Raw genomic sequence first — 13,445 nt, forward strand, 5'->3', positions numbered from 1 at the left:
TGCCAAATAAAAAAATAAATAAATTTAAAAAAGTAAACACCCACTAACTAATCTTCGGTGTCACACCATTTCCTAAACGGAACACCTATATTTTAGACCAGTGGTTCTCAAACTGTGGTACGTGTACCACTAGTGGTACGCAGGCTTCCTTCTAGTGGTACGCGGATGAATCAAATATGTAATATGTACATGCTACATATATTTAAAGAAATTATTAAAAATGATTTATATACGAATATGATGACATAAAGCCTATATTTATGAGGTCTAGGCAACATTTCCAGGTGCTAACAAACCAGGAGTTATTTCTTTTTTAAACTGTACAGAGCTTAAGCTGCTTTACTAGACCTAATACGCTACTGTATTTCAAAACTGCTCATTATGGTGGTACTTGCAAAGACAATTTTTTTCCGAGGTGGTACTTGATGAAAAATGTTTGAGAACCACTGTTTTAGACAATAAAAATGCAAATAAAAATGGAAAGGGGAGGAGGCACCAAACAGCATAACACCCCCAGACATGTAGCAGTGTTCAACAGAAGAAAGAAACTCATAATGGTTTGAAACCACTTGAGGATAAATTTTCATTTATTTTGGTGAACTATCCCTTTATAGTAAATTTAGCTGCAATTTATTGTTAGTCTGTCCCTTTAATCTCCTTAATATCACTTTAAAGTATAGCATTCAGAGTAGAATTAAAACAAATCTGAAATCTTTTGCGGTCAGTGCCGACTTGGACATACGATCCACTTTGTGTTTTGTTTCTCTGGACCGCAGTGTTGGTTTATGTAACACTAATGTAAAACCAGACTTCATTTACCCCAATGGAAAGCACAGTTGCACTGTCTGAATCATTTATCCATTAAATAGTGCAATGTACTGTATATATTCAGCATAAACATGGCAACTGTGTGGACAAGTGACATACACTTTGTCAGCCGCAGTTTTAGTGCGTTTTGTAGCGTAAAGGGCAAACTTCAAATTCTAGAGAGCATTAGATTGGGGGAAAAAATCTGATGACAGGCTGAAGTGCAGAGTGATGTCATTATAATCATTGATCCATATTAAAAGTTAGAACAAGTCAGATACTGTGGGTTTTGAATGCTTATATCTACTGTACTTAAAGTTATTTCTGTCATTGTTTTAGGACACAGCTTGAGATAACCCTAAAGATATAGTTCACCCAAAAATAAACATTTACTCACTATTTAATCAACCTCAATTGGTTAAATATCTGTTGAGTTTTCTGTTGAACCCAAAAGACAGTATTTTATAAACCCGGTAACAATAGACTTGCATAGGAAAAATAAATGCTAAGGAAGTCAATGGTTGCACATTTTTCTAAATATCTTCTATTGTGTTTAACAGAAGAAAGTCAGGTTTGTGATAAGTAAAGGGTGAGAAAATGATTACAGAATTTTCAGTTTTGAGTAAACCATCCCTTTAAGGCTAATATAGTGACAATAAAAAGCCAAACAAAGAAAAAATATATATATATTGAACCTCCTTACCAGCTTTGAAATCAGGGTACGAATTACAGTGGGGTTTGGTTCTAAAATTAATTTGACCTCCCTTGATCCCTCTTTGTCAAACAAGATTGGGGCCTCACCTCTTTAATTAGTGAGACATTTTCTGTATCTTAAATATTAATATTAATAATTAAAATGATAGATAATATAAATATACATTTGACTACCCTTATAATGGTTCATAACATTGTTAATGCATGATCGAGTCCCATGACACAGCAGGCATGAAGGAAAATATTTAATCAGTGGTTTGGAACCCGCATATCTACAGTAGATCACAGAATAGACGCAGTGTTCACAAGACACTTTTCCTCTTAAAATAGGCATCTAAACAAATAGCCTAAAAGAAAAGCAAAATAATTTTTCTTATAAAAAAATGGCGTCTATAACTACAAAAATTCTAAAAGAAAAGCAAAATAAGACACATTTATTGTAAAAATAGGCATCTATATCTACAAATAGCCTAAAAGTAAAGCAAAATAAGACACATGTATTGTTTAAATAGGTGTCTGTATCTACACATAAATTAAAAGTAAAGCAAAACAAGACACTTTTAATGTTAAAATAGGCATCTGTATCAATACATAAATTAAAAGTAAAGCAAAATAAAAGACATTTCTTGAAAAATAGGCATTTATATCTACAAATAAATAAAAAGTAAAGCAAAATAAGGAACTTTTCTTGTAAAAATGGGCATCTACATCGAAAAATAGCCTAAAAGTAAAGCAAAATAAGACGTATTTATTGTTAAAACAGGCGTCTGTATATACAAATAAATGAAAAGTAAAGCAAAATATAACACTTTTCTTGTAAAAACATCTCTGTATCTATGGATAGCCTAAAAGTAAAGCAAAATAAAACACGTTTCTTGTAAAAATAGGTGTCTGTAACTACAGATATATTAAAAGTACAGCAAAATAAGAAATTTTATTGTAAAAATAGGCGTCTGTATCTAAAAATAGCCTAGAAGTAAAGCAAAATAAAACACATTCCTTGTAAAAAAAATTGTCATCTACATCTAAGAATAGCCTAAAAGTAAAGCAAAATAAGACACATTTATTGTAAAAACAGGCATCTGTATCTACAAATAAATGAAAAGTAAAGCAAAATATAACACTTTTCTTGTAAAAACATCTCTGTATCTATGGATAGCCTAAAATTAAAGCGAAATAAAACACATTTCTTGTAAAAAAAAAAAAAAAGAAAAAGAAAAAAAGGGGGTGGTCTGTATCTACAAATATATTAAAAGTAAAATAAAATAAGACATTTATTGCAAAAACAAGCATCTGTATCTACAAACAGCCAAAAAGTAAAGCGAAATAAAACATTTATAGTAAAAATAGGTGTCTGTATTCACAAATAACTTAAAAGGGAAGCAAAATTAGACACATGGCTTATTTGTAATTAATAACCACCTATGCTCGCACATGGGAGTTTAACAGTGAAATAAGTGCAATCTTTCGTGGTCATCTATTTATTGGTGCAGGAATGCAAACTTGTCAATGTCTGTTTTATATAAAAAGTACAGTAGATCGTCTTTGAGAATCACACATTAGCTGAAAAATCCAATCCGAGGTTATTGTAGAACAGCAAACACTCAATATCCATCAAAATCCATACGTTTGATTAATAAATCAGATGTAGTTGCGTTAAAATGAAAAACAATTGGTTCACCAAAGCATCCATACTGTATGTATAATACAAACTAACATGAACAATATGGAATCCTCCTGATCCAGTCAATACATAATTCACACACCGTCTTAAACAACATTATGGAATCAGCAATGTAAGCTTGGGTTCTTTGAAATGACTCCTCTACACACACGCTTTTTAAGTACAAAACTATAACATGCTTTGAAATGCTATATGTTATAAGCGGGCAGATGATGATGTGACTCCAGGAGCTTATCATCAGAGGACCGTTTTATGAATCAATCATTAATGTGAAGAGCATACTTTTTCTGTCAAGTCAAGACTGGATCTCAGCTACATCACCACTCTCCACACCACCACTTCTCCAGGGAAAAACAATAAAAGACATCTTAAGAAAAGAGATAAGCAATCCGTTGATGAAATAACGAAAATCACAATGCGATGCCGAGGAACAAGATAAAAGAGGGTTGATCTGAAGAAGAAGGAAAAAAAGAGGAGATAGATTATGCGGGCCGATGGCCGAGGGCAAAAACTGTCAAAGTAAGAGCTGTAACTGGAGGCTGCCAGAACAACCCACAAACACTCTGACATCTGCAGCCACGACTCAAAGAACAAATAACACAGCTTTACACTCCTCGCGAATCAGAGAATCCCCGTTTCATCTACACTGCTGCTGCATTTGAACAGCATTGCATTTTATGAGTGTGTTTAGAAGAATAATCCCCTGATTGATGATGATAACTAAAAATGTGTGGGGTTACACATTTTATGGTAACACTTTAAAATAAGGTTTTAGTTAATATACTTATATGAGCAAACAATGAATTATACATTTATTACAATGTTTATTTATGGGCCATTCTTCAACTCTGGGCACTTTTAGCCTTAAGTTGAGTAAAAAAACTTGTTCAAAATTAATGTAACATAGCCTCATAAGTTCAAACAATTTGTCTAGTTTTAAGATCTGTGAGAGGACAAACTTAGATAAAAAGAGAAACTTTTTTTTTTCCACCGTGAACTGAACAAATGTCAATTCCACCACATCTCAATATATTTGAGCTTATATTTCAAAATGAAATAAATTATGGCAGACAAACATTGTCTAAGGTCATTTTTGTATCTAGTTTAACCAATCATTCCAGTATATATATATATTAATTGTACATTTGTCAAAGAAATAAATTAGTTGTATGCTGAATTGTACACCTGTCACAATCTAAAATATTATATATTAATTTGGTTAAGAGTTCATTAGAAAATAAATAAAATGAATTTGTATATTAAAAAGAGCATGAATTTATACGTTTTAAATGCACTTTTAATGTGTGATGAGAACTTTTTCATATTTTTTATGGAAATGACAGTGGTGGAAATGACATTTCAACTGTTTATTGTGAAAAAATGAAAAATAGCTTCACCGATTAGCTTTGACTTGATACTAGCCTTTCATGTATACAAAACACTCTTAATTACCTTAACATTGTTTAGTTTTTAAAAACATCTTTGAAGGTACAACATGTTTGGAAATGATGTGGGATAAATGTATTTCCTTATCAAGCAATATTTACCTTGATTTTTCTTTCTGTGTCGTTGATAAAAATGTAAGTTCATGTTCTGAACATGTTCTCAGATGGCACTATTCATTTTTATAGAAATCACCTAAATAATCGTTTATACAAACTTTTTAAAGTGACATTATAGTGTTGTGGTGGAAATGACACAGTGTGACAGCTATATTTTGTATAAAAAATAATATTGATAATAGTCTCACATTAATAACTAAAATATTTTAATTATTTTACTAGTGCTTAATTGGGATACATTAATAGATACTGGATAAATAATATTGATAAATGTAAATTATAATTAATAAATGAATAAATGTTATTTTCATGGTTAAAGTATAAAACTCTGGGTGTGCAACAAGGTGAAAACAGTGATTTTGACACCTAGAAGGAGTTTGAATATTGTGAAAAAATATAATAGAAAGCTAGTAGAAAAATGTTAAAGTAGGTTTTACTGTAAGTTTGACCAAGAAAGAGGAATTTGATCAAAATTATATATATTTTTGGATATATGATCAAAGGACATAAACGTGCCCGTATTTGAAGAATTACCCTCATATTTGCTAATGTTAATAAATGAAAATAAAGTCAATTGTTGTTAGTTTAACTCAAAATGCATTAACTAATGTTATCAAACATGAAGCTGGATGTTAATACTGCATTAGTAAATGTTTAATATGATTAATAAATAATGTACAAGTATTGTTCATTATTAGTTCATCTCAGTACACACATTACCTAATGAAACCTTGTTGTAAAGTGTGACACATTTGGTAAATATGGTATCATTATGTTCTTGCTTTATAATATAATAATGAAATGAACAAATAAACAAACAACAAAGAAAGAAAGAAAGAAAGAAAGAAAGAAAGAAAGAAAGAAAGAAAGTTTAAATAAAAAGAAAAGTCACTAAACTTTAACATCATTGCTGTGATTGTAAGTAGTTGTTAATAATTAAAATAAAGCTGTAAATTAGATTTTTTTTTTTTAATAATCAAAATACACTGTAAAAATATCTGTAAATTAGTAGTTGTCACAGTCAGGCCAGGTTCTCCCCCCCCCCATTCTCAGTCACCACAATCACACCCCGGTCATCTCCGCTTATCACTCCAGCTCCCATAAATACACTCACCATTCTGCACTGTTTCTGGCCTCCCTACAGCAACAAAGGACTGCCCTCTCTGTACTGTCAGTACTCTATTGAAAGTTACTAACCTTTCTCATTTCTTGTGATCTCCAGTATCTGCATCTCTCCTGCATCTGTGTTTCTGTTTCCCAGTATACTTCACTCCGGTCAAGCCATCTCCATCTGGTGATCTTATCTCCATCCTGCAAATCAGTTTCATTATGATTGTAAATCTGCCATCCTTTAAACAAACTGTTCATATACTTACTGTACCACTAAATATACTTTGTTTATTTGGGCTCTTGAATTGCATAATGGGATCTTGATCTGTCCTCCAACAACTTTTGATATTAAAAAGTGAAACAAAAAAGGGAATTTTGTTGACATTTTAATAGGCTAGTTTGAAATAATTCAGTGTGTGTATCGGTGTTGTAAAATATGGTACAAAAACTGGTACCATGCTGTTCTCGCGTAAAAAGGAGGTCGGAGGTCGCTGTCGAACTACTGCCTGTTCGACTGACTGAATGACTAAACGATTGACTGGGCGGCCGGCCAATCGGACAACCCAGCCACCCTCCTCCTCCTCCTCCTTCCCTAAACCCAAGCAACGATATACAAAAGCGATCCAGAAAAAAGAAAAGCCCTCATCTGATTTTGACCACATTTTCGGATTTCACCGCATTCTCGCCCCGTTATGAAATCGTTTGCTTTAACTTTTTGATTCTGTTTTTTGTCCTACCTGATTTCTAGAACTGCTCTTCCCCGCACTCGAACCGGGTCGTCTCCGCGGCCGGCTCCCCTCCAGGCCTCCACTCCGCCGATATAACACAACGAGCTAACTAGACAAACTTGTTGCTGCGGGAAAGCCCTCCACATGGAGGTGAGCCGTCAGCCGGCGAGCGCGAAGAGGAGCAGTGTCACACCGCCCCGCTGCATTCGTTTTAAAAAATGAAATGCTGCCATACATAACTGCAGCCACATAAAACGGGGTCTCCAGAAATGTCCGCGGAGCTAAGTTTTTTGAATGAGCTTGAGTTCCTATAATGCATTTGAGGTCCTATAATGCATTTAATAACAGTGAATAAATGATAAACAACTGTTTATCACAAAATACAGAAACTGATAATTACTGGATATTCAAAAACACAAATAATAATAAGTCAGTGTTAAGTCAACAATGGATTTAGCCAAAGTGGCAACATCTTAATCTGATAAGTTTATTATATTTATGTTTGTTTCATATTTATAGTTGGTAGTACATTAATGAAACTAATAAATCATAATTAAATGCATGATTAAACCCAGAGGAAACCCACACGAACACGGGGAGAACATGCAAACTCCACATAGAAACGCCTTTTGGCCCAGCCGGGACTCAAACCAGCAACTTTCTTGCTGTGAGGCAACCGTGCTGCCCATATAAATGTCATGTATTGTTTTATCATAAAAAGTTGTTTGGTCTTCAATAGATCAGATGATTCAAACTCTCTGAAACTCTGCGAAAGAACACTTTACAGTGATTTAAAAGCAGGTTTTAAACTTACGTATTTTGAAATATGTGTTTCATCAAGCTTTTCATCGAGATCTAACAGGTAAAAAGACATGAAAGACTTGGGCTGCTCCAGATAAAAATATTTGTCTTTTAACATTATTGCATCAACTTGTCTGCTTAATCTTATCCCACATCACTCCAAAAATTCACTTTACTCAGGCTTAAAAAAATAATAAAGATAGTACCATCTGTTTTTGACCGAAAACTGACCTCAGCGCTCACCTGAAACTCCAGAAACACATTGGCAAAATAATTTGTCTTGAGAAACACTGAAAATGCTAATGCTCCACTGGAAATACACATAGTTTCTTTTTCAGAGAGGGAAATAAAGAGCCCTGGAAATGTCTGATAAGGCTCTATAATAACAATGACAACAGTTTTGGGAAGCTCATTAATTGAGAGTCTCCGAGTAATTGCTTTACATCCTGCGGGCTGACGCCATCGTTAATGCGGAGAGCTGTCAAACTGACAAACAGCAAGTTGTGGAATATGGATTTTTTGTGTGTTTTTGTGTTAATAACCATTATCAGAGTGTTGCCGAGGGAGACTGTCAAGATGGCACCCGTGATAAAATGCCGGCACGTGACGCCAGAAACACCTGCCTGATGGAACGCGCGCTTTTTATTGGGAAGAAGAGCGCTGCAACTTTCATGCTGAAGGAGGACAGTGTTGATTGGCAGGAAAATAATAGTCACCTTAATAAAAGTGGTGCTAGAAATAGGTTGAGGTGTTTGATATTTTAGGGGTGGCACGGTGGTGCAGTGGGTAGCACTGTCGCCTCACAGCAAGAAGGTCGCTGGTTGGAGCCTTGGCTGGGTAAGTTGGCATTTCTGTGCAGAGTTTGCAAGTTCTCCACATGACCGTGTATTTATTTGTTTATCTATTTATTTGGATTAATTTTTGTTAATTTACATTTTTATTCTTTTTTGTATTTAAAAATAAAAAGCAAACAAATAAATGATTATAATTCTAACAAAACAATATTGCATCTAGAGCATTTTCTGTTTTGTTTTAGATCTGTAAAACAATAATATCAATAATAATAATAATAATAATAATAATAATAATAATAATAATAATAATAATAATAATAATAATAATTGTTGTTGTTTTTGTTGTTGTTTTTTTCGTTGTCGGTGTTAGCAGTAATAGTATTAAAACAATAAATAAATAAATAAATAAATAAATAAATAGATAGATAAAAAAATAATAATAATAATAGTACTACTACTACTACTACTACTACTACTACTACTAATAATAATAATAATAATGATGATAATTTACAGTCAAAATTATATGAACAATTATTCATGACAGAATATGTTTTTAATTCATTGCAACTTGTTAAACAAAGTTAATCATGTTCTAACCTAATTTTATAAGTTATGCCAGCTGTTTTAAGTAAGTTTAACATAATAAAAGTTCAATAAACTTGAAAGCTTAATTTGGTAAAGCTTAAAAACTTAAGGCAACCAGTTTAACCTTATGATTTTTTACAGTTTACTACTACTACTATTAATAATAATAATAATAATAATAATAATAATAATAATAACAATAATAATAATAATCATGATAATAATAATAGTAATTATTATTATTATTTTTTTTAATAAACTGTCAAAATTATGAACAATTAGTCTTGAAAGCATATGTTTTTAGATCACTGTAACTTATTAAACTAAGTTGTTTCATTGTGTAATCATGTTCTAACTTAATTTCAGAAGTAACGCCAGCTGTTTTAAGTCAGTTTAATGTAATATAAGTTCAATGGACTCGTAAGGTTAATTTGATTAAGCTTAAAAATAAGTCAACCAGGATTTTTTTTCAGTGTTCTACTACTCCTACTACTACTACTACTACTACTACTACTACTACTACTACTACTAATAATAATAATAATAATAATAATATTAATAATAATACAGACAGACAGATATGGATAGATCCTCTGTTAAAACATTTAGGATACATAAATGAGTAAAAAGTTTGGTGTCTATAAGCAGGGCGCGAATTACAGGGGGGTTTGGGGGGAATTGACTCCTGTAAGGGTCTGTATGTGTTCATATATGTTGGATTTATATATTTATTTTATATAATTACAGACTTTACAGTAGGCTATTTTGCGCCGTCATTGATCTGCAGTTATAATCAACTCATGTTTATAGAAAAGTTAGTCATAAACATTTATACAGAATTACTTATGTGTATAAAGCACCTGTTTTCTGAGAAGTGCTTCTCATATGATATGTGAACAAACCGTACAGCTTTACTGTAGACCATTCCTCGAGCAAAAATGACATCGACTGAAACTTTCTGTCATACACCACATCCACAAAAAGGGTACCCTTGGTAGTGGAAAAGCAAAGCCTGATAAAGGTGACCCGATCCGAAGCGCACCGTACTGTACCAGTCAGTGGAAGCGAGCCATAACATTACTGAAAAAGTTGACCCCTCCAATCATCAATGCATAATTCGCTCCCTGTCTATAAGTGTTGCTGAAGTGGAGATTTATGACCAACTACTGAAGTAAACTACGTACAGTAATAAAAATTTACAGACATAAAAACTAACAAAAAGGGCAACAAAAACTGCATTTTGCAAGTTTTCTCGACTTTAGACTGAAAAATAAAACATTATAGAAATGCCAAATGCCCAAAACAAAACAAAATTAAAAAACCCACATGGTTTGTTGTTTGTGCCAGCAGTGCTTCGTCTCAAGGGCGAACAGCAGAACGGTATTGAGCTCTTGGGTTTTCTGGAAATTTTATACACATCCTCTTACCATTTGCCCTTGTCTCGAAGTTCTCAAATTAAAACAAAGCACTCAATCAAAACAAGACGAAAGCGAACAATCCCTCCGTCATAAGAAACGCTTTCCTTCCTTTTCAAACCCCAGACACCAGGTGTTGCGGAGGCAAACCGGAGAATGCAAATAGGCCCGACAAATGCGAGCGTTCACCATTTGTCATGGAATATGTTCATTACCCACTGCTCTGGACCTAAAATTAGTGTCAGAACAAGACATCCTCACTGGGTGATGAATTTATTTGCTGCACGTGTTGCCAAGCTTTCAGACCGAAGGCACAGATTTTACCTCCTTTGCCCCCCTCATTCGCTCCATTCGTTCCTCCTCTCCTCCTTCTGCACGTCCTTCACATCGCTACGCCTCTGCTCTATATTTTTCTATGGAGAAATATTAGTCAACAGCGAAGGACGCCACCCACCAGATGGTGCGCTAATATTGCTCTCCATATCAAGGTGTTTCATCTCATAATCCAAGGAGGAATATCCGGATCTGGTACTGTCCCGTCCTGGCCTGTCCTGTTCGCTAACCTTGTCTGCATGCAAAGATCTGTAATAGACAAAACACAACAGCTCATTGTTAGGTGAGATTACACAATGCGATAGATCTACAGCTTTAATGATGTTTATTGAAAAATTTAAAGAAGAAAAATGGTAAAGTACTTGTCTACTGTAATTGAAGTATTAAAACTGTCATTAGGTACACAGTCTACACTACCTAACAAAAATCTTGTTACCTATCTTGTATATGTTTTAGGAACAACAAATAATCCCTTGACTTCTAGTTGATCTGATTTGGTATCAGAAGTGGCTTATATGAAAAGCAAAGGCCTCTAAATTACATTTATTTCCAAAATAAAATGTGATTTTTAATTATTTCAATAGAACAGTAAGGTGTGACTTTGCTTAGACAAAATTCTTGTCACTTAAAATAAATAATGTATAGTATAGAATATAAAGTCATAGTGGAGTGGAAAAAGAATGAATATTGTGTATGACTCCCATGAGCTTGGAAGACTGCATCCATACATCTCTGCAATGACTCAAATCACTTATTAATAAAGTCATCTGGAACGGCAAAGAAGGCGTTCTTGCAGGACTCATAGAGTTCATCATGATTCTTTAGATTCATCTTCAGTGCCTCCTCCATCTTACCCCAGACATGCTCCATAATGTTCATTCTGGTGACTGGGCTGGCCAATCCTGGAGCACCTTGATCTTCTTTGCTTTCAGGAACTTTGATGCGAAGGCTGAAATGTAAGAAGGAGCGCTATCCTGCTCAAGAATTTGCCCTCTCCTGTGGTTTGTAATGTAATGGGCAGCACAAATATCTTCATACATCAGGTTGCTGATGTTGTCATTCACTTAGTGTAACCCCAAATCATGATTTTTCCTTCACCAAACTTGACTGATCTCTGTGAGAATCTTGGGTCTATGTGGGTTCCAATAGGTGCTGTGCAGTATTTGTAATGATTGGAATGCAGTATTTGTTGCTCTTACAACTGGGATCAACGACAAGACTTTTGTCAGGTAGTGTAATGTAATTTACCAGTATGCATACTGTGAACATATTTTACAGTGTATTAAAGCAATAAAAGAATGCAGTATATTTCTGTATTTTCTTCAGTTTAGGGCAAATCACTGGCAACTAAATGCTCAGATGAAAAATATTACAGATCTCACCTTTGCTTTAAAGAATTCAATTTCAGTCATGCAGTCGGGTTGTTATAATATTTTTAAGGTAATACTGTATTTTCAGTATCACCTTTTTGGTAATTTTGTTTTGTTTTTGTAAATTGTAAGCAACTTTTCGTAACACTAATTGTAATAGATTAAAATGAAAAATTCTAGAGCTTCTTGCTGAGCCCTGAACCCAGATAAGTGGCTAATGATGGATGAAAAATTATCAGTGAATAACTAGTGTAATTATTATTAATATTAGCAGCCTTAGTACTTTTCTGTGTGCCTTTTTAAAAAAGTTTTAAAAAGATGTTTTTATAATTTTAAGCCAAACGATTCTTTATTTTTGAGACATCTATAATATATTTATATTGTGTTTCAATGTGATGTTAATGCATAGTAGTTAGTATTAATAAAATTGATATTATTAATAATACTATTAAGGTTATTATTATTATTATTATTAGTAGTAGTAGTAGTAGTAGTAGTAGTATACTACTACTAATACTACTACTACTACTACTACTACTACTACTACTAATGATAATAATAATAATAATAATAATAATAATAATAATAATAATAATAATACATTTTTTTATTAAATGTTTACATTTGTTTTTATTTTGTTTTAAATGTAGGTTCATTTAATTTTTTAGTTTTAATATTTTTGTGTGCCTTTTGTAATTCGGTTTTAAAATATGTTTTTTTATGTAGATTTAATCCGAAATAGAGAATATTTATTTGAAATATGTAATATGTTTATATTGTGTTTTAGCTTTCATGTTATTGTTTATTTATTTAATACCATGCTTATAAGTACATAGGTTTCATTTTGTATTAAATAAAATAAAATAAAATAAAATAAAATAAAATAAAATAAAATAAAATAAAATAAAATAAAATAAAATAAAAATTCTAAGGATTCAGTCAAAGCAGGATGAATCCGCCTTCAGCTGCTACACTCCCTACTGCTGGAATCAACTTCCAGAAATGATCAGATGTGCTCTAACATTAGGCACATTCAAATGAAGATTTAAAACACATCTGTTTAGCTGTGTCTTTACTGTCAGACAGATTGCACTGTTATATCTTTCTTTTCTTTTTCGTTCTTTTAAAAGCTGTTTAACACACTTTAATCTGTTTTTTAATAATTTTATTAGTTTTTTTAACTATATCTCTTTTATTCCTCTTTATGTAAAGCACTTACCAAATACCATGTATGAAAATTGCTATATAAATAAACATGCCTTGCCTTATCTAAAAAAAAAAAATTAACAATCAAAAGAGTTTTAATTTCATTGAATGCTGCATTTGAAATAATTATTAGTTTGTTTTTAACATATATTCACAATTTTATGTCAAATACATTTTTCCTGACCTTGCAAGGATTGCCAAAAAGAAACTAAGCTTAGGTAAAGTCATGAATGTTTGACTTTGAGGAATGTCCTTCAAAATCCACAGTAATATTGTGTGGAAAGAAATAAGGACAAGGACAAACCTTTGTGATAATATCAGACAAATACAAAT

The 13,445-nt window shown here is 32.6% G+C and overlaps 1 protein-coding gene across 8 annotated transcripts in view; it reads right to left on the reverse strand.

Moving 5' to 3' along the window:
- Window positions 1–1,749: 1,749 nt before the first annotated feature.
- Window positions 1,750–13,445, reverse strand: part of LOC141379815 (uncharacterized) — a 461,403-nt gene continuing 449,707 nt past the window's right edge. For 4 of the 8 annotated variants that reach the window (XR_015520026.1, XR_015520023.1, XM_087300928.1 and 1 more), the window contains 3 exons: window positions 10,658–10,785; window positions 5,965–6,078; window positions 1,750–3,656 (listed from right to left, as the gene is read on the reverse strand). Coding sequence is in view for 5 of the 8 variants with exons in the window: in XM_087300928.1 (XP_087157054.1) it covers window positions 10,697–10,785 (89 nt within the window). In the remaining 3 variants the exon portion in view is untranslated. Of the gene's footprint in view, window positions 3,657–5,964; window positions 6,079–9,846; window positions 10,786–13,445 lie in introns of those variants that run through there. The other 4 variants (XM_087300927.1, XM_087300931.1, XM_087300930.1 and 1 more) reach the window with 2 other exon arrangements.

This window comes from Danio rerio, chromosome 21, assembly GCF_052040795.2.
Source record: "Danio rerio strain M-AB ecotype USA chromosome 21, GRCz13ab, whole genome shotgun sequence".
NCBI lineage: Eukaryota > Metazoa > Chordata > Actinopteri > Cypriniformes > Danionidae > Danio > Danio rerio.